We start from the raw sequence: 23,398 nt of genomic DNA, 5'->3' as shown, positions 1-23,398 counted from the left end.
TTTTGAAGAAGCTCAGTTAAAATCTAAACCATTTTTATACTAAATATATAAATATACATGAACATATTTGAAATAATTCCAACGAGAAATGGACTCAACAGTATATTTAAATATTTAAACCACAAAAAACAAAAACACAAAACCCGGACAAGTTAGGTGGCTTATAGACGCCATTTTGAATTTTTGCGGCGAAAAACAAATGTCAATTTTTATCGAGATGGTTTAGTTTCGATACTTAAAAAACAATATTCAAGTTGACAGCTGGTGTGTTGCTTTGTAGTTACGTACATCATTTATAAGACATCGGTCTTCTGGGCACAACATAAACCAGAGAAGATTTTCCATTCCGTGAGTGTCGTTCGCCATCGTTTTCCCGGAAGAGATTCCTCTTGCAGTTGTTTTTGTTATTATCGGCGTGACTTTTAACATACGTAGTCTTTGAAGATGATGGAATTAAATTTACAGCGTGTTGATTACCTTCAGGTGAGTTGACTATTACTTGCATCAAGACCAATCCTATAATTATTGTACATGACTATAAATTATGAAATTATAACCAGGACAGTTATGATATAAGCACAGGGAGCCCAGGAACTATAATAATCAACTGTAATACGCAGACGAAAAGAATTTTTTTCGTCCGTTTTTTCGAGTTTAAAAAATGTGAGCTGGCGGGAGCCTTCATCCCTTGTCTATTTCTTACACTAGATACCAGCCGATACCCCCCCCCCCCGCTCATAGAGACTGCGTATTACAGTTGATTATAGTTCCTGGGCTCCCTGTGATATAAGGATGACATGATTGGAGACTACTGTATCTGTATTTATCACCAATGCACAACAGCTGTAATACGCTGTGAATTATCAATATAATTGTATTTATGCTTGCATCTTATTGCATTATCAACCATCACTAATGTGGGTACCATGGTTACATGATCTTGTTGTGCATGTGGTCTATTAGGCTACACAAAATTACAGAGTGGGAGGTGTGTTCTAGGGAGAATCCTGACTGTATAAATAGACCAGTATTAGTATAAGAAGAATTAAAATACATGTTCTATATTTTACATTCAACATTAAAAAAATCTGTGATAATAAACTTCATACAAAACTGCCAAAATGTCTTTACAGTACGCTAATTACTGGCTAAGAAGCGTTAAGTACGAGTTAAATCTGACCCGTTATTAAGACCCAGTCTACACCTCTTGCATTCTGACAGACGTACCTCCAACTGTGAGAATGGACTAAAAAAGCTAACACTTAGCTCTGGCTAAGCACTTAAAGGGGAGCAGAGGTGTGGCTTTTGTTACTCCGTACATGAAATTAGAGATCTATGAATGAATTCGGCTGATAAAAACATGTTCAAAATGCACTAAATTACCTTCATACATATACAGTTAGTTGGGGGCTACAAGTCAACACATCAAAAACAAAAATTGTCATATTCAGGAAAAACTGGTGTAAAATATTATCACAAAAATTCACCTATGGAAAAGAAGAAATAGAAGTCAAAGAACAATACACGTACCTAGGAGTAATTTTTAAGTCAAATAGTAATATTGTAACTACAGCTGATAGACTAGCAGACAAAGCATACAAAGCACAATGTATACAATCACAACTATATTTACATAATACAAATAATATTAATATTAAATTAAAGCTGTTAAATATGACTCAATTACCAATCCTAACATATGCAGGAGAAATTTGGGGTGTCCTTCTCAAACCTACTACATGGGATAAGACAGAAACTGAAAAGTATCACATCCGTTTCTGCAGACAAATTTTAAATTTAAATAATAAGACAAACAAAATAGCCTGTAGGATGGAAATGGGACGGGAACCCCTTATCTCCAAAATATACTGCCAAGCAGTTAGGTATTATAAACACCTAATAACTCTTGACTACAACAACTTGGCATACTATGCACTGAAAGAAATGAAGAAAAATAATTACCCGGGGTCATGGTTGAAGTCATTAGAAGACAACTTAGAAATATACACTAAATGTAATACATTTTGTATAGATAATAATACAAGAAGTGATAATTTCAATTAGAGAATATTACACTAACACATGGAACAATGACAATAAAAGAGATGATGCAAAACTGCGCACTTACAGTACTTATGTACATACAAAACCACACTAGACATGGAACATTACATAAAACACATTGATAACAGACATTACATCAAAATACTAGCACAATTTAGAACAAGTAGTCACAAACTAGCTGTAGAAACAGGAAGGTACACAAAACCAAAAACACTGATAAAAGACAGATTATGCACCCACTGTAAAGAGATAGAAGATGAATTACATCATTTACTAGAATGTAAACTGTACACAGAACACAGAGATGACATATATAATATCCTTAAAGAAATTAACAGTGATTACCAAAACATGAACAAAAAAGAACAATTTAAACTTGTACTACAGTCACCAAATACAAACCATCTTATCACTCTCTGCAAATTTTAGTTAAATCTAAACAAGACTAATTCTTTTATTTTGTCATGTTCTTTTATATTTTTTACATATTCTATGCTACATACAGTGATACTTACATATCACAGTATTTTAATATTTCTTATATTATTAATAATTGTCTGTAGTATTTTTGTCGTTCACTAATTTTGAATTCTTTTTAAATCAATTTTTACATTTCATGTACTTTTATTATTTACTTTATTAATCTGAAAACCTAAAAGGAAATGTTAAATCTTTCTTTACGGTATTAATAAAGCATTATTCTATTCTTCTATTCTATTCTGTTCTGCGAAATGCCCTAACTATCAAGTATAAAATGGCCTGTGAAGTAGAGGACAAACCTCCACTTTGCATGGCATTATTTTGCCTCCAGAAATTTATTTATTTAATTTTTATTTGAAACTTCTTTTAGACTATACATTCGTTATCACAAAATTAAAAAAATAAATGCATATTACATTAAATATACTGAGTATTTTTGTTATGATGTGAACAGTTTTTCTGATTGACTATAATTTTTCAACATTTCGTGATACCTCTTTTAGAACCAAATTGTGGCTATTCACTTTTCCCTGACACCTAAATTTGATTGACGCCTATTCAAGAGACTATACGGTACTAGTATATTCTAAACAGTGTAATTATGACAAGATAAAATGTTTCATTGAAAAGTGTAGTGATTTAAACATTATTTTTAATAAATGTAGCGTCAGTATTATATCATCAGTTAATTTTAAGGACATTTGGAGCAGGGCTTTAAAATCTATTTACCCATCTGACATGTTCAATTACATTGCTAAACCTAGTGAAGGTAGTTGTCACACGCAACGTAATATTACCGTAATTGGTATAGTACAGGTGTGATGGTTCAAATACCAAAACGGCAATAGTAGCAGAAAGACTTCCCTGGCGGCGATGATAAAATACGAATATGGAGCCAACAGATGAGGTTTCAACTGGTACTGGTATTATTATACTCTGCAAACATCAAGTACAATAATGCGGTAAAACTCCACTACTCCAATAACTAGATACTTAAACTCCAATACAATTCAACGAGATCTCCGATCTGATCTCAGTGCTGAACAACTCCCCTATATATACCCCCACTGTCTATAAATAGACCATTACATCAGCTTACATAATGAGTCTGGAACTTACTACAAATTTCTAGAATGTTCCATTACCTTCTATTGCCTCCTACAGTGTTCTATTACCTATTCAACCATTTTCTAAAAAAATATAGAATATTCCACCCAGAAACAGTACGGTTCTAGAACATTCTCAGTGACACGGAAGTGGTAAATAAGTCGTATGCGACAGTAGTGAACAGTTCCACCTTATTGATTCTAAGATTACTTTTAAGGTCTATAAGAATGGTAAAGTTTTAATTCAGGGGAATAATTATTACAATTGGATGTTAAACGAAGGGACTAATATTAGTAATAATAGCTCAGTCAGTTATTGGACCTTAAAGGTTACACAATCTACACTGTCAGAAAAATAACAAACGGACCACAGTGCACAACAACTACTGTAGTTGACAAAGAAGACTCAAGTCTGATACTGATATATAGTCAACTACAACACCTAGCAAGTCACTTTATGACTTTGGTTATCACTCAAACACCAGACATGGCTGACCTGAACTGACTGGAGCTTGTAATCAGATATGTCATTATCAACAGACAATAACAATAACCCAGATGTTGAAACATTACAGAGAGAACTGAAGAAATAACAAGAGATCACCATTCTCAAAGATAAACAAAAAATAAAAAATATATAGCTAAAGATACTCAACAGCACATAAATTTCATATACATTCCTGGTGACTGTACTAAGTAATCATAGTTAAAAACGCTGAAGATTTGTATAATTCTTAACAAGGTTGGGTGTTTCCTTAGTGTTTGGTAAATTCAAAACATAACTTACTACATTTATAACTGACACATACTTACCGGTAGTTTAGGTTTATAAATACAAATGTAGTTACACCATGACTGTTTTACTTTAGTGTATTATAGCTATGTTGTATATTGGGTTTATTTTTCAGTTTATTTTCTAACTGTATTAATAAAACAAATGAAATAATAGACCCATTATTTGTTTAAATAATAGTATCCCATGATTCCATGGTGCAGTTCTCAAGTAGGGTCTATGATTAAACCATTTTATGCACATTCACAGGTGGGTGTGTCTGCTCCAAAGAGTATGAAACTGCTACCAGAGAAGAAAGTGAAGGCAACACAGAAACTTGCAGTGGCTGATCAAACTGGTGTGTTGCAATGTTTTCAAATGAAAAAGGGTGAGGCAGTGGTAGGTATTCAAATAATTTACAATGTTGGCAAAGTATATATATTCAAATCAATAAAAATTCAGCAAATATGAACAAAATGGTAACATGTAATTTTATCTCTGATATATTAGTACATAGCGTATGGGAAATGATAATATTTATTTTTCCATCTTTTATCTGCTATTTAAGGTGAGCAAGATAATATATATGAAAAAAACTTAATAACAACAAGTAAAAAACAAAAAATAGTCGTAATTAAACAAAAATAACAGTAAATAAAATATGAATACAAATTAAAAAATGATTGAAAATCATCAAATAATCACAACATGAAAAGTTTTGGCTTCAATAATGCAACATTTCACATTCTGAAAGATGTTGCTTAATAGATGATACAACTTCATATTGTACAACATACCATAATTAAATAGTTATCAAATCTCAAAAATTAAATGGTTTTGCAGTGTTCTGTTAACACACTGGAAACTTTATTTCAGTGCCAAAACTTGTACATCTTGATTTTATTTTTGATACTTTGTTTTAACTCCTCAAATATGTATATTTTTTACAGCCCACATTCAAGACTTTGCCTGGTACAAAGATCACCAGATTGGAGTTAGGAGGTCCCATTGGCGCCCCAACAGAAAAGATCTTTGTAGCAGCCGGTCCTGAAGTCAGAGGTTTCACAAAGAAGGGCAAACAGTTCTTGGGGTTTGATACTAATCTGACTGAAAGTATTAAAACACTGTAAGTATGGACTACATTGTTATTGCAGTGTTCTCAAAGTCAGTCTATTACCTGGTACATTACTGGAAGTTTATGAAGGATGTTGGGAACCTCAACTTGAGCATCTTTTTCTTGACTTGAGACGTTGACTTATTTTATATGGGGAATTATTACACAACCAAACACAGTTTTCGTCGTGAAAATATTTGTTTCACCAATAAACCTCATTCCACATCACAAAAACACTTTGTTGAAAAAAGGTGTTATTTTTTAGTTCATATATTAAGTGATTGTCTGTGTGTCAACAATTTTGGCTTCATTTTGAAAACTACCAACCTGACCTAAATGTTTTGATACTTTATATATGTGGATCTCTATCTGATTTGTTTCTTTCATGTCAATATTTTCAATTCTCTATTTTTCATGGAAATTCCTATTTCAACTTCTCCTTGAAAGCAACCATCCTAATTGCTTTGATACTTGATATTTACCCGTTGTATAGACCATTCATTTTGATAACTACCATCCTCATTGTTTTGATACTTGATATATAGGTACATGTACCTTCTATTTTTTGTTGACCTCTATTCATTCATTTTGTGGCATTATTTTTAATTATCTGTTTTTGGCAAATATTTTTTGTATGTAACCTCATATTTCACCTTTTAGATACTAGTATGAACAATATTAAAAGAACCAACTTTCCTGAAGGTGTGCTGTATTTTATATTTTGAGTGTTTATTACTTGAATACATGTATTAGTGAACCTTTTTCCACCATCAATGATCACTAAGTGTTTTCTTGTATGTAGGTGGGTATGTGGTAGTCATCTGATGATATCTGGTAACTATATCTATAATCATTACATAGACTGTAAGGATGAGGACTATTTCTTGTGTAGTGATATTATCAATGATGTGCTTTGTCTTGATATGTCTAAGGTGTCTAACGTCACACCGATATTAGCATGCCAAGACAGAGTGCTAAGAGTCATCAACGGCTCTGACTTGCTGTACGAAGTGGAGGTGCCCGGTCCTCCATTATGTATGAGTTTATACGCAGGTGATGGTGGTAAGTCAAATCAGAATTTCACAAATTGAATACTCATACTTAGCTGTTTACAATATATGTACACATGCTAATGTGCTAGAAATAATATTTTGTTCTGCTTTATTGTTGGATGTGCATGAGTGGAAAATACATTTTCCATATTTTTGGCAAATTTCCAATGTCAACCTGCAATACATATAGCCAATCTAATGCCTTGTTTCATTGCAGGTGAGGAAGGAGAAGAGATATTGTATGGTACAGCTGATGGTAAAATTGGACTGGTACAGATAAGTAGGTAAGTAATGAATATCAGTTTTAGGTGACGTCTTAGACTGGTGTGCAATAATAATGGTGTTAAACTAAAATTTTAGATTTAGAGACTCTCGGATGCCAGGAAGACCAGAAATGTGACTGTGTTTGAGACCCTTTTTTGAGACCGTCAATTCACGCAGTCTGATTGAACAATTCTCTGCCTCTTCTTGCAATATACAAAGGCTTTGTTTCAGTGTTCTAAAACAGATTATATTATACCAGTGTATCACTGCCATCAATGCATCACTGTGATTGGTTGGGAGACTGTTTTAATTTATGCAAGCCATGGTTAAATAGAGCATCAGTTATGGTGTTCCAAATAAGGCCCCAGAATATGAATGAAGTTCAATTCGTAAACAAATAAAGGGAAGGGCATTTAAATTTTAGGGAAATTTTGGGGTAATATTGATAGCATGAAGATATTATATACATATTTTATTTTGGCAGTGGTTAAATAAAAAAAATTGTACAACCTATAATTTGTGCATGCTATTCTTTGCGACATATTTTCGTTGTCTGCAACATAGACGTGGCCGAGTATCATGTTCGGGAGCTGTCAGAGCAAGATTTTCTTGCAGAAACAGAAGAATTCGACGGAGAGAAAGAAACGCTTTGCCAATTTTAATGAAATTGACCTTGACGATTTCGAAACACAGGCTAAAATGTATGCTATCGGCGACGAAAATTGTCACGTTGCAGCATTTCAAAATGTATTTGTCCAAATTGCAAAATGCGTTGTTTCAGAGGCCTCGTGTAAATGTAACACCCACTGACACAGTCTGGTATTCGTGAAAATAAATTGGCATCTATGATGAAAGAGATTTCGATAGCAGCAAATTTGTTGACAATTCATACAAATCATTATGTTAGGGCAACTGCGTGCGCTGTGTTAGATTAGGCAGGATTTGAACCCAGACACATTATGTATTTCATGGCACATAAAAACGAAGCTAGTGTTCAGTCTTACACCAACAAACTCACAAATAATCAATGAATGTCCAGTATCCTGTCTAGCAGTTTTGGGTATAAAAACAAATCCTCTGATATAGAAGTGACCGTAGTGATCGAAGCAGGTGTTTCCGACAATGTTATCCGTACCCCAGAAAACACCGGCATAGTACAGCATAGTGTAGCATCTGGACCAACTTGCAGAATCTGGCAACTCTTCTATTTCTAATACCCACAATCAAAGTACACAAGCGGCATCTGCTTTGTTCCATAACTGCACCTTTAGTGGACCAATTAATGTCAGCATAACAAACACAAAATAGAAAATTCGACAATGATAATAAGTCCACAGCACATGTTTTCAAAAATGGCGTACAGTGCGCGCTGCCGGTAATTTCTGCTGATGATAATTTATTCACAGCTATTCATATGTAAATTAAGCGTTGAGCTTCTTCAGTTTATTCAATTTCTAATTATTTGCTAGTTTCTTGCGTCGTGGAAATAAACTTCCTTTGATTGTGATGATATCTAAACTTGATGTTCTGTATACTGAGCGCGAGTGTGTGATAAACAATTAAATACTGGTTCCAGGGCCCATTTCATCAGATCACCATGTCGACCAGCCGATGCTCATTACATGTCGTTCGAAAACGACTCTTTCTTATTTTGTAAAAAGGCCGAGAGTGGCCGAAAATGCTACAGAAATGAAGTTGCTATAATATAATAGCACAATACTCGATATTGCACAATTTACTCCATATATGTCGTGAATTGTGCAATATCTCGTGGTATACCCACCTCCGGCGGTGGGTTATTGCTTAATTAATTTCACCGGTATAAACAGATTCTGTTTATACCTCCATGATTCCACCATTAAAAAATGTAAATATGGCTGATTGTTGGAAGATTGAATTTAATTTATGGTTTTATAATTGCAAACATTTCTATGTGTTTCTACAGTCTGGGTCCAAGCCATCGTTGGGAGATACCGAATGACAAACGTTATGGAGGTGTCCTGTGCATGGATAATTACGATATCACTGCGGATGGTGTCAAAGATTTATTACTTGGTCGAGATGATGGCTTGGTTGAAGTTTATGGGTATGATGAAGCTGATGAACCTATACACAGGTTTGGACAGGTAAGTCATCATTGATATAACCTGCACTGATAGCTAATTAGTATAGCAATTGACCAAATAACTACAGACATACCGGTACTACCGATAAAACAAAATATAAAATGCGATTGTCTAGTTTACAGCATTACAAACATCCTGTGAAATTCACAGGTGATTCACATGACTGGAAGTGTTAAAAATAGGTGTTTTCAATGGTTGGAATAGTAGAAAAAGTATGGTATGGCTTATGCACTCCCGTATCAAAGCTTTCAGATGATGTTTCATAGGTTGTTATAGTAACAATGAATGCTGTTTACTGGCATTCCGTTGTGTAAACAAATTAAGGACAGTTTTTAAGTATGAACACTAGAGGGGGGTATGAACATCACAGAAGTTCTTTCTAAAAAAAACAAACAACAGATTAATATTATATATGTAATATGTAGTGTTTTTTTATCAACAGACAATGAGTGAGAGTGTTGGGTCTATTCAAGGTGGTATCGTGGCTACACAGGGATATGATGAAGTGTTGGCATGTACATATGCCGGTAAGATTTTTGCAAATATCTACAATGTTATAGAGTTAGGTATCATTATACAGTGTGTTTACATTGCATTCAATTCTCTATCATTCATTGAAGTATCAAGTTATATCAAAATAAATTGTTAGAGTTCATAATGAACAGGGATTTTGTGTATAAAAACCAACATTTTGTCAGTGTGAATTATTTATCTATTTGAACCAGGAGTTTTTGACACTGCACCCATTGTAAAACTTAAGTTACATCATGATTATTATGTCAATAATAGTAATAATTTACCAGCCCCTGGTTAAAACAAAAGATAACTGCACCAGCTCACCAGAGGGCAGACTGTATAATAATAGTTTACATTGCTGTTATTCTCTGTTCTTCCAATGGGAACTAAACTAAACTGAAAAAGATCTATGATTCTAATTTCCCACTGATAGGTGTTAATAATTTATGCAATAGAACATATCCTTCAATTCAATGTTACACTCTATAGAAATGGTTTGAATGTTATTATTCTTGACTATTTAGAAAGGGGCCATTAACCCATTGAAGGCTAGAATCAATATTTGACAACCATTTCAAAATACAAATGAATATTTTCCAATATTTTGATCAAGATGTCTAGGCAATGACAAATTATAGAAAAATAAAAATACAGGATAAGTGAACACAAATTAAGGTGTTGAAAAGATTAAGGCAACTGTCTCCATAAATGTCAAGCACTCATACTTCATAGTTCATTTTACTGTTTTTATTCCATCTTAACTATTCCTTGACTAGGTTGGATTATGGGTTTAACTACTGAACCACAGCATAAAGAAGCTGGTCCCGGAGATCAGGTGAAAGTGAGCGATGAAACACAGGCTAAGATACTACATCTAAGGTAAACAGAATCTTAGTAATGGCATAGCCACACACTAGTCTTGTATAATGTAAATGTGATTTTATAATTAATTAATAAACATTTATAAACTCAAAATGTCAGTTAAAAACTGTCTGACCTATCACATTGTCTATTTGGTTGAGTTTGCTTGACGCAGATATTTACAGCAAGTCTCAGAAGTATTGGGACAGCCAATTTGTTGATCGTCATACTTTTAGAGCAAATCAGCGATGGTCTTACAGTTGGATGGCCATTGCACTTTCAAATATACCAGAGAAAATGTTCTATGTTCTTAGTGTCAACGCAAAAACAACAAATGAGGTCGTTTTTTTTTAGTGGTTGGCTTAATGTTACCCCAACGGATAGTTTGGATGTGATAGTTTGTTATTTTCTCCCTGATTTGTAGGAAATTGTTTTTCAACTTGTCTATTAAGTTTCAAGCATTGTTCAAGATGGCTACCCCCATTAAGTAAATATGGATTAATCGCATTTATCATATTATCACTTGTACGCCAGCTGACTGTGACCAGTTTTGGGCTCAAATCACTCAGGGGAATCCAGACATGTACCAGGCTACGTTAAAGCATTCTATGTCCCCTAATGCAATATAGACTTGCCCAGAGTGGTTGCAATCACAAGTCGGTACCAGTGAGATTAGAAAGCCAACCGTTTTAATAGTCAAAACCTAAGCAGTTAGCCAATTCGCTAGCAAGTTTGCAAATTGGCTGCCCCAATACTTCTGAGACTTGCTGTAAATGCATTCCTAAAGTTGCAGACATTTTCAGAGATTGAATTGTCGTACTTCATTGATTGCACATAACACACATTCATGGGAGCATCCTAATATTTAGTTATTTATAAATATTTATGTAAATTTAAGTCCTGATCTACGATTTGATTCATGTTAGTAATGACGCCAAGAGACACTGTTTTTAAATTTTTTATTTTACTGTATCATCCAAGTCTGGGACATTTATTACACATTCTCATTATTTGTGCAGACAAGAGATGGAAGAATTACAAAAGCGTGTGATGATTGAGAGAGAGAAATACCAGACGTCATCACATAGCACTAAAGCCATGTCAGCTATACCACATTTCAATGTCAATGACAAGTTCTCCTTGAATCGAGATGATGCCAGCTATACTCTGAGTCTGGAAGTACAGATGGCCATTGATAATGTATTACTGCAAAGTGATGTACCGATTGACTTACTGGATGTGGACAAGAACTCTGCTGTGGTTAGTTACAGTGCATGTGACACAGAGGTTAGTAATTCAACACTAAATGGCGCTGTTCACATTGAATGGTGATATTGACACCAGAGTGATTCGCAAACCATTGATTAGTTCTCAGTTTGTGTGTCCTAGCACATCTAGCAACAGAAGAAATTTGCTTGGAATATTATTGGTCAATCATGTTCTCATTCATTAACTGTTTCCATGGTTACCTGACATCAGTGCACATGCTTGAATGACAGCAAGCTGTAATAGAGAGTATATACAATTTATGTCATATGATCATAGATGGAAATTCATCCTTTAGAACAAGACTGCCATTTCTATATGTCCCTGTTTCTACTTGACGTTTGCAATGGATGCTGGGAACTATGTTCTAGGAGTCCTTGTGAATGGCAAATGGGATGCAGGTAACTCTTAGTGATCTTGTTCTTAATGCTCGGAATTCTAGGCCATTTGACTCATTTGACTAAGTGAGGTAATTCCAATATTCTATGTGATAATGCTGTAATGTCAGGTGCATTGCTTACAAGTGATGGTTTTAGCATTTCTAGCTATTTTATGTAGAAAGTGGTAACATGAAACAAAGGATGAAAACTTGATTGACCAATCAGAATACAGATACTTGCCACTAGTGAGCACTGTTGCACACTTGTGTATCCAATAGGTGCACTTACACAACACTCACTTACCAACATTTCAGATTCAGTCTACAATAAAAGTTTAAATTAATTTAATATGCCTTCTCCATCTCTTACTTAGAATGGTAATTTCCTATTAGCGACGTATCGATGTCAGGCCAACACTACAAGACTGGAATTGAAAGTGAGGTCAATTGAAGGCCAGTATGGTACATTACAAGCATATGTAACTCCTAGAGTGCAACCAAAAACATGTCAAGTCAGACAGTATCAAATTAAACCATTATCACTGCATCAGAGGACACATGTTGTGGACGATAAAAGGTACTGGGGTTATTTATGACTTTAATCATGTATTGCTTTTATAATCTTTTTCTCATCTTAATTCGACCATTCTTTCAAGAAAGTGTTACTGTTACTGTTATCAAGGTTGGATATCACTGTGACATCTGTTGATGTTTCTGTAAAGGCAATGGTATGGTTAAGATGTGTAAATCTGATAGTGGTATGGTTAAGATGTGTAAATCTGATAGTGGTGTGGTTAAGATGTGTAAATCTGATAGTGGTATGGTTAAGATGTGTAAATCTGATAGTGGTATGGTTAAGTTGTGTAAATCTGATAGTGGTATGGTTAAGATGTGTAAATTTGATAGTGGTATGGTTAAGTTGTGTAAATCTGATAGTGGTATGGTTAAGATGTGTAAATCTGACAGTGGTATGGTTAAGATGTGTAAATCTGATAGTGGTATGGTTAAGATGTTTAAATTGATAGTGGTATGGTTAAGATGTGTAAATCTGACAGTGGTATGGTTAAGATGTGTAAATCTGATAGTGGTGTGGTTGAGATGTGTAAATCTGATAGTGGTATGGTTGAGATGTGTAAATCTGATAGTGGTATGGTTAAGATGTGTAAATCTGATAGTGGTATTGTTAAGATGTGTAAATCTGACAGTGGTATGGTTAAGATGTGTAAATCTGATAGTGGTATGGTTAAGATGTGTAAATCTGACAGTGGTATGGTTAAGATGTGTAAATCTGATAGTGGTGTGGTTAAGATGTGTAAATCTGATAGTGGTATGGTTAAGATGTGTAAATCTGACAGTGGTATGGTTAAGATGTGTAAATCTGATAGTGGTGGGGTTAAGATGTGTAAATCTGATAGTGGTATTGTTAAGATGTGTAAATCTGATAGTGGTATGGTTAAGATGTGTAAATCTGATAGTGGTATGGTTAAGATGTGTAAATCTGATAGTGGTATTGTTAAGATGTGTAAATCTGACAGTGGTATGGTTAAGATGTGTAAATCTGATAGTGGTATGGTTAAGATGTGTAAATCTGACAGTGGTATGGTTAAGATGTGTAAATCTGATAGTGGTGGGGTTAAGATGTGTAAATCTGATAGTGGTATTGTTAAGATGTGTAAATCTGATAGTGGTATGGTTAAGATGTGTAAATCTGATAGTGGTATGGTTAAGATGTGTAAATCTGATAGTGGTATTGTTAAGATGTGTAAATCTGACAGTGGTATGGTTAAGATGTGTAAATCTGATAGTGGTATGGTTAAGATGTGTAAATCTGACAGTGGTATGGTTAAGATGTGTAAATCTGATAGTGGTGTGGTTAAGATGTGTAAATCTGATAGTGGTATGGTTAAGATGTGTAAATCTGACAGTGGTATGGTTAAGATGTGTAAATCTGATAGTGGTGTGGTTAAGATGTGTAAATCTGATAGTGGTATTGTTAAGATGTGTAAATCTGATAGTGGTATGGTTAAGATGTGTAAATCTGATAGTGGTGTGGTTAAGATGTGTAAATCTGACAGTGGTATTGTTAAGATGTGTAAATCTGATAGTGGTATGGTTAAGATGTGTAAATCTGATAGTGGTATGGTTAAGATGTGTAAATCTGATAGTGGTATGGTTAAGATGTGTAAATCTGACAGTGGTGTGGTTAAGATGTGTAAATCTGACAGTGGTATTGTTAAGATGTGTAAATCTGATAGTGGTATGGTTAAGATGTGTAAATCTGATAGTGGTATGGTTAAGATGTGTAAATCTGATAATGGTATTGTTAAGATGTGTAAATCTGACAGTGGTATTGTTAAGATGTGTAAATCTGATAGTGGTATGGTTAAGATGTGTAAATCTGATAGTGGTATGGTTAAGATGTGTAAATCTGATAGTGGTATGGTCAAGATGTGTAAATCTGATAGTGGTGTGGTTAAGATGTGTAAATCTGACAGTGGTGTGGTTAAGATGTGTCAATCTGACAGTGGTATTGTTAAGATGTGTAAATCTGATAGTGGTATGGTTAAGATGTGTAAATCTGATAGTGGTATGGTTAAGATGTGTAAATCTGATAATGGTATTGTTAAGATGTGTAAATCTGACAGTGGTATTGTTAAGATGTGTAAATCTGATAGTGGTATGGTTAAAATGTGTAAATCTGATAGTGGTATGGTTAAGATGTGTAAATCTGATAGTGGTATGGTCAAGATGTGTAAATCTGATAGTGGTATGGTCAAGATGTGTAAATCTGATAGTGGTGTGGTTAAGATGTGTAAATCTGATAGTGGTATGGTTAAGATGTGTAAATCTGATAGTAGGTATGGTTAAGAGTGTATTATAATGGTATAGTCAAGATGTGTGAATCTGATAGTGGTATGGTTAAGATGTGTAAATCTGATAGTAGGTATGGTTAAGATGTGTAAATCTGATAGTGGTATGGTTAAGTTGTGTAAATCTGATAGTAGGTATGGTTAAGATGTGTATTATAATGGTATGGTCAAGATGTGTGAATCTGATAGTGATATGGTTAAGATGTGTAAATCTGATAGTAGGTATGGTTAAGATGTGTAAATCTGATAGTAGGTATGGTTAAGATGTGTATTATAATGGTATGGTCAAGATGTGTAAATCTGATAGTGGTATGGTTAAGATGTGTAAATCTGATAGTGGTATGGTTAAGATGTGTAAATCTGATAGTAGGTATGGTTAAGATGTGTAAATCTGATAGTAGGTATGGTTAAGATGTGTAAATCTGATAGTAGGTATGGTTAAGATGTGTATTATAATGGTATGGTCAAGATGTGTGAATCTGATAGTGATATGGTTAAGAAGTTGTTAGTCCAAAATATAAATATTTAATTCCTTTTTTTTTTGTCATTGTTTGGAAAACCTGATTTAATATTTTAGTTTTACAAAAACCTGTTTCTTTTTTTTTCAGACCAATGAACACCCTAAAACTGAGTGGACAGTTTAGTTTAGCAGAGATTCATTCCTGGGTGTGTGTCTGTTTACCTGAAATACCAGAACGAACCCCGTCTGGAGACAGTGTGAATTTTAATTTCTTATCCACATTCCTTGATACACAGTTAGATTGCTCCTATAAGTAAGTAATGTGACCTTTGAACTTGCACTGCGGCCATCTTGGATCTAGTATGCCGACAACATCTTTCCGTCACAAATTGTATCTATTTTGGGACAAAAAATTCAAATCATAAAATGTGAATCCGCTGAGAAATAAATTTGTTTATGAGTTTTTCGCACTTCTTTACAATAATTCTTGATAAACAACAGTTATGTCGAATCCCATATTTTTCATTCTATTTTGTCGATCACATGACACATTATCAGAGTCAGATTGTTCAGAGTTCGCAGAAATTTATTTGAAAGATATCTATATCACTTTCTACTACCTGTAGTATGTAGATTACGTACATCACAATAGATAGTTTGAGACTGTTGTATAACTTATCAATTTAATGTCTTACAGGAAAGGGGAAGGTGTTTTCAGATCAGATAATATTTCAACTATCTCGATATTAAAAGATGTGTTAACAAAAGAAGCCACCAAGCGAAAAATAAATTTGAATATATCTTATGATCTCGTAGAAGAAACTGTTGCACATACGTTGAAATTGATTCATCCTAGACTTGAATACCAGTTGTTATTAGCCAAGAAAGTACAATTGATTGAAGCTCTTAACGTAAGTACCAAGAATTGATTACACTGGGAATTACAATCTCTTTGTTATAGGTTTTCATATTGATTCAATTTTGTTTTTGCTAGTGACATAATAGCTGTGGTTGCAAAGTAGACGATATTTCTTGTATAAACATGCACACTGTAAGGAGGGTGTGATAAGTAGATTACAGCTGTTATACATCATAATCTACATCATTTCCTATGTTTTACTTGTAGGAGCTTGCTGTACATGAACAAGATCTGAGTTTCATGTCTCCAGAATACCGACAGATTTTGCAGGAATCTGACAAGTTACAGGCTGAATATAAGAAACAACCATGTCACCTAGAGAGGCTTTATGATATCCTTTTATGAATTATGAAATCATGTAATCAATTATTCACTGGTATATGTAAATACTGCTTACACACAAAGTTGGCAAATTTGATAATGGCAAGGTGGTCAACGGCAATAGGGAATCAATCAATCCCTATCATTATCCATAGCTTAAATGGACAGGTCAATACATCTGACTTTGATTGAATTTAGTTAGGATCCACTGGTTTGTGTTTGACAAGATCAGAATAACACAAGGTTAACACACTGAATGTGCATCGCATGTAGTCCCAAACATGGAATGTTGCTTTGATGGCAGAACACAATATCTACATTTGGCACTCGTAATTTGCATATAGTGACTTTCTAGAACTGTCACCAGCAAGATACTTCATAAAAAAAAAGTGTAACAACATAAATCATGTTGGTATCATTTGTTTGTCTCTCTGATCATTATTAATTTTACATAATTTGGTTGAAATTTATCTTTATAAAATACTTTCACTAAATATATTTAACTGAACCAAAATAATTCATATATCAATATATTGCTTACTGTAAAATACTTTATTTTAGCTGGAATTACTTTTCGCTGAAAAAACTTTTTGGATGTTTTTTATGGAATTTATTTTCACTGATTTTTGACAAGTTTAGTGTAAAATATAAGAAAAAATGTATATTCGCTGGAATTTATTTTCACTAAATCATTCCTTCAGCGAAAATAGTGAAAATTAATTCCAAGCAAAAATAAAGTATTCTATCTACAATATCTGTTTTGGATTGTTACAACCAATAGCACCTCTGTCTGTAGTGTTAACAAATATTTGTTGTAGCATTCAAAGTATACTATCCTTAACACAGGTTTACGTATGATAACTGATCTATTTATAGACAAGTTCAAATTCAAAGGTGCCAATGTCAAGACCAAAGTACCACAACTTTTAGAAGTCCTAGATAACTATGATCTGCAGAGGCTGATTGGTTTCTTTGAGACATCTTGATGTGTTATAATGAAGACAACAGCAATATAAGCTGCTTTATGAAGACAACCGTAATTCAACCAAGTTTAGTAGAATATACAGGACACTTAGAATATTGCCTTACTCTTCATTTCTTGGAATGCTATATTTTTGGTAAAGCATTCTGCATATTTTTATGCAGATAATTTATTTGTTAATTTTGACATAATTTCCATTAGCTGCAAATCCAGATCAAATTAATAAGTAAAACAATTATGCAGGTTCATTTTGCGAAAGTGACAAAAGTTAAATGTAGTTTTAAAAAAGTCAGTGAAATCTAATATTTACTACAGAGCTGTGTATTACATACACAAACATACCCATGTGAAAAATATAGCTTGTTTTGGCTTGTAGTATCCTCAAGAATTACAGAGGTGTCTCTATGGTTAAAATGAATAATAATATTTTAATAATTCAGTATACAAATACAATTTTTCATTTTATATTTACTTCTGTGCAAATGTAATGTGTTTATCACCTGTATACATATGCATGAGAGCATTTGTATAAATGCATCAGTAAACAAAAACTACAATTTTCACCTGCATATTTATAACTTTTATAGCTTGCAGTAATTTTGAAACAAATGTACAGTGAGTAAACAAAATAATGCATATGGCTTTGAAACAATCTTTATCATGCACAAATTGTCCGCATTTGTGTGATTTGACAAGTTAGTCACACAATCCTGACTGACGACACTGATTGAAAACACTGCAATGAAAATGTTATGTGTGTATATACCTAATCAACACTAGTCAGAGCTCAAGCCCATCACTGACATAGATTCTGGCATTTAGATTGACAATGGTTGCTATGGTTTTCTCAATTTGGGTACAGGAAATACCCTTTATTAATTATGTTTGCAATAGTAGTGTCCTGATTTTATATCTACTACCTAATATTATGTACAGAACAATAGTCATCTACTTAGACAATGTTACTGCTAGTAAGTCTTTATCAGTGTCACATACATCGTATGTATAATAACAATGCCAATATTATATCTTTGGTTGCCAACCAGTAACTGCACACATGACACGAACACCTGTAGTATATGATCTTTTAATAAAACCTGGCTGAATGACACATGTGCATGTCATGTTGGTTAAAACTTGGCTGAATGACACATTGGCATGTCATGATGGTTAAAACCTGGCTGAATGACACATTGGCATGTTATGATGGTTAAAACCTAGCTGAATGACACATTGGCATGTCATGTTAGTTAAAACCTGGCTGAATGACACATGTGCATGTCATGTTGGTTAAAACTTGGCTGAATGACACATTGGCATGTCATGATGGTTAAAACCTGGCTGAATGACACATTGGCATGTTATGATGGTTAAAACCTGGCTGAATGACACATTGGCATGTCATGTTGGTAGTAGGTCTTTATCAGTGTCACATACATCGTATGTATAATAACAATGCCAATATTTTATCTTTGGTTGCCAACCAGTAACTGCACACATGACACGAACACCTGTAGTATATGATCTTTTAATAAAACCTGGCTGAATGACACATGTGCATGTCATGTTGGTTAAAACTTGGCTGAATGACACATTGGCATGTCATGATGGTTAAAACCTGGCTGAATGACACATTGGCATGTTATGATGGTTAAAACCTAGCTGAATGACACATTGGCATGTCATGTTAGTTAAAACCTGGCTGAATGACACATGTGCATGTCATGTTGGTTAAAACTTGGCTGAATGACACATTGGCATGTCATGATGGTTAAAACCTGGCTGAATGACACATTGGCATGTTATGATGGTTAAAACCTGGCTGAATGACACATTGGCATGTCATGTTGGTTAAAAGCTGGCTGAATGACACATTGGCATGTCATGATGGTTAAAACCTGGCTGAATGACACATTGGCATGTCATGTTGGTTAAAACCTGGCTGAATGACACATTGGCATGTCATGATGGTTAAAACCTGGCTGAATGACACATTGGCATGTCATGTTGGTTAAAACCTGGCTGAATGACACATTGGCATGTCATGATGGTTAAAACCTGGCTGAATGACACATTGGCATGTCATGATGGTTAAAACCTGGCTGAATGACACATTGGCATGTCATGATGGTTAAAACCTGGCTGAATGACACATTGGCATGTCATGTTGGTTAAAACCTGGCTGAATGACACATTGGCATGTCATGATGGTTAAAACCTTGCTGAATGACACATTGGCATGTCATGTTGGTTAAAACCTGGCTGAATGACACATTGGCATGTCATGTTGGTTAAAACCTTGCTGAATGACACATGTGCATGTCATGTTGGTTAAAACCTGGCTGAATGACACATGTGCATGTCATGCTGGTTAAAACCTGGCTGAATGACACATGTGCATGTCATGCTGGTTAAAACCTGGCTGAATGACACATGTGCATGTCATGCTGGTTAAAACCTGGCTGAATGACACATGTGCATGTCATGCTGGTTAAAACCTGGCTGAATGACATGTGAAATGAGACTGTTTTTATAATAATGCTATTTCATCTATTTGTGATTAATTAACCTGTCATTTATTGAACAGTCCAGCTTTTGTAACGTCTCCCTGATGTAAAGTAGAATTGTTGACTGTTTTGGTTATTTCTTTGTTACTTTCTTCTTCATTTTAAATCATTCCTCAATGTCCATTTGATTTCATCCTAAAGTTAAGTTTAATATCTTTGTATGATAACAATGTTGTCATATATTGTGTTGTTTCAGTATTGAATACCTTGTATATATAGATGTAAATCTTTGTACAGTGATTAAACGTATCATTTTATTTGTATATGGTGAATTATATTTCACCTGTGTGCCACGCCTGTAAATGTGCAATTGGATGAGAGGTAGTTTTAATTTATGTAAGCCAGTCTGATATACCACAATTGTGATTAGTTCATGGTGGGGTTAAATACTTCTGTCAACTGAAATCGACAAAACTCATTTTTTGCATTACCCTTTCGTATTTAAAGTTCAAATTAGATTCACAAGAAATGTTGCCATCTGCAGTGCATCTGGTAGTTTTATCGATCCTCAAAATGCAGTAGGGTGTACAATGCTGATTATGCTGATTTAACAAACTACACAAAGAAACCTTGTAAACACTTCATAAGATTGTGAATTTGCATCACTGCATAATGCACCTATAATTGTTGTATGCTGGTTCCAGGGCCTCTATCTTATTGAATCATGGTTGCAAATAAACATTTTACATTTGAATGTTTATTTTTTTTTTTTGGGGGGGGGGGGTTAAAGATAATATGCATCTTGGAATGACCTCATGCAAGATAATGGAGAGTATACAACTCAATTTTGACCAGTTCATTCCATATAAACACTTGCTATTGTTTGTATAGTTGGAGAAAATTGTGATATGGGGGGGGGGTATTCCCCTATTATCATTAGATAAAAAAGTGTGTACCGGTAGTTATTAAAACCTGCCTTTCCTACCTAAACTTGATTACATACAGTGAAGATTTTATTCCAAATTGGTGTTGACATTACATCACATTTGAAATAAACACTTGTATATTGCTGGAAACAGTGGAGTGTTAAAAAAAACCCTAAGACAGCGTACCTTTGATAGACTCAGAACCATTATTTGCAAAATGTGATTTAACATTCTTGTACCTTTGGCGACAAGGGTATTACACCACATGCGATGCTGGAACCAGTGTTAATACGCCTAGCAGCAGACATGCTGAATACTACAAGGTAGAGTGAGAGACCACCTGCATACTTTTACCCCCCTTATTTTCATGGCAGACAAAAGCAGTTTGGAAAGAGCTGAGCCAACTGTAGTACATACTAGTAGATTATTTCAGAATGGAATCTCTAGCCTACACAAATCACAAATAATATGGATCCTGAAAAGCCTAATTGGTCTCAAGTATAAACCTATGGCAGGGATTCATCACCATCTGTAACCGTGGTCATGGACACATTGAAATTAGGATATAAACCTATGGCAGGGATTCATCACCATCTGTAACCGTGGTCATGGACACATTGAAATTAGGATATAAACCTATGGCAGGGATTCATCACCTTCATCTGTAACCGTGGTCATGGACACATTGAAATTAGGATATAAACCTATGGCAGGGATTCATCACCTTCATCTGTAACCGTGGTCATGGACACATTGAAATTAGGATATAAACCTATGGCAGGGATTCATCACCTTCATCTGTAACCGTGGTCATGGACACATTGAAATTAGGATATAAACCTATGGCAGGGATTCATCACCTTCATCTGTAACCGTGGTCATGGACACATTGAAATTAGGATATAAACCTATGGCAGGGATTCATCACCTTCATCTGTAACCGTGGTCATGGACACATTGAAATTAGGATATAAACCTAGGGCAGATATTCATCACCTACATCTGTAACCGTGGTCATGGACACATTGAAATTAGGATATAAACCTATGGCAGGGATTCATCACCTTCATCTGTAACCGTGGTCATGGACACATTGAAATTAGGATATAAACCTATGGCAGGGATTCATCACCTTCATCTGTAACCGTGGTCATGGACACATTGAAATTAGGATATAAACCTATGGCAGGGATTCATCACCTACATCTGTAACCGTGGTCATGGACACATTGAAATTAGGATATAAACCTATGGCAGGGATTCATCACCTTCATCTGTAACCGTGGTCATGGACACATTGAAATTAGGATATAAACCTATGGCAGGGATTCATCACCTTCATCTGTAACCATGGTCATGGACACATTGAAATTAGGATATAAACCTATGGCAGGGATTCATCACCTTCATCTGTAACCGTGGTCATGGACACATTGAAATTAGGATATAAACCTATGGCAGGGATTCATCACCTTCATCTGTAACCGTGGTCATGGACACATTGAAATTAGGATATAAACCTATGGCAGGGATTCATCACCTTCATCTGTAACCGTGGTCATGGACACATTGAAATTAGGATATAAACCTATGGCAGATATTCATCACCTACATCTGTAACCGTGGTCATGGACACATTGAAATTAGGATATAAACCTATGGCAGGGATTCATCTCCTTCATCTGTAACCGTGGTCATGGACACATTGAAATTAGGATATAAACCTATGGCAGGGATTCATCACCTACATCTGTAACCGTGGTCATGGACACATTGAAATTAGGATATAAACCTATGGCAGGGATTCATCACCTTCATCTGTAACCGTGGTCATGGACACATTGAAATTAGGATATAAACCTATGGCAGGGATTCATCACCTTCATCTGTAACCGTGGTCATGGACACATTGAAATTAGGATATAAACCTATGGCAGGGATTCATCACCTTCATCTATAACCGTGGTCATGGACACATTAAAATTGGGATATAAACCTATGGCAGGGATTCATCACCTTCATCTTTAACCGTGGTCATGGACACATTGAAATTAGGATATAAACCTATGGCAGATATTCATCACCTACATCTGTAACCGTGGTCATGGACACATTGAAATTAGGATATAAACCTATGGCAGGGATTCATCTCCTTCATCTGTAACCGTGGTCATGGACACATTGAAATTAGGATATAAACCTATGGCAGGGATTCATCACCTTCATCTGTAACCGTGGTCATGGACACATTGAAATTAGGATATAAACCTATGGCAGGGATTCATCACCTTCATCTGTAACCGTGGTCATGGACACATTGAAATTAGGATATAAACCTATGGCAGGGATTCATCACCTTCATCTGTAACCGTGGTCATGGACACATTGAAATTGGGATATAAACCTATGGCAG

At 34.7% G+C, this 23,398-nt stretch overlaps 1 protein-coding gene across 1 annotated transcript; it reads left to right on the top strand.

Moving 5' to 3' along the window:
* Window positions 1–185: 185 nt before the first annotated feature.
* Window positions 186–20,382, top strand: LOC102808648 (BBSome complex member BBS7-like). Its single transcript, XM_085498075.1, has 14 exons — window positions 186–483; window positions 4,693–4,821; window positions 5,373–5,548; window positions 6,339–6,598; window positions 6,806–6,872; window positions 8,798–8,978; window positions 9,421–9,505; window positions 10,271–10,373; window positions 11,375–11,642; window positions 12,375–12,577; window positions 15,479–15,643; window positions 16,028–16,241; window positions 16,457–16,580; window positions 17,423–20,382. Exons 1-14 carry the CDS (start codon window positions 445–447, stop codon window positions 17,554–17,556), a joined length of 2,148 nt encoding a protein of 715 aa, XP_085354201.1. The 5' UTR covers window positions 186–444; the 3' UTR covers window positions 17,557–20,382.
* The last annotated feature ends 3,016 nt before the right edge of the window (window positions 20,383–23,398 follow it).

This window comes from Saccoglossus kowalevskii, chromosome 4 (assembly GCF_978046115.1).
Source record: "Saccoglossus kowalevskii chromosome 4, keSacKowa6.1, whole genome shotgun sequence".
Taxonomy (NCBI): domain Eukaryota; kingdom Metazoa; phylum Hemichordata; class Enteropneusta; family Harrimaniidae; genus Saccoglossus; species Saccoglossus kowalevskii.
Note: the sequence above shows the minus strand (reverse complement) of the source record. Positions and strands in the feature narration are given on the sequence as shown.

What these genes read in the sequence shown, in the direction of transcription:
- LOC102808648 (XM_085498075.1), top strand. Translation starts at nt 445, where the DNA reads ATGATGGAATTAAATTTACAGCGTGTTGATTACCTTCAG. An exon ending in TTTATACGCAGGTGATGGTG is followed by an intron (nt 6,599 to 6,805) that starts GTAAGTCAAATC and finishes GTTTCATTGCAG; the next exon opens with GTGAGGAAGGAGAAGAGATA. An exon ending in ACAGTGCATGTGACACAGAG is followed by an intron (nt 11,643 to 12,374) that starts GTTAGTAATTCA and finishes TCTCTTACTTAG; the next exon opens with AATGGTAATTTCCTATTAGC.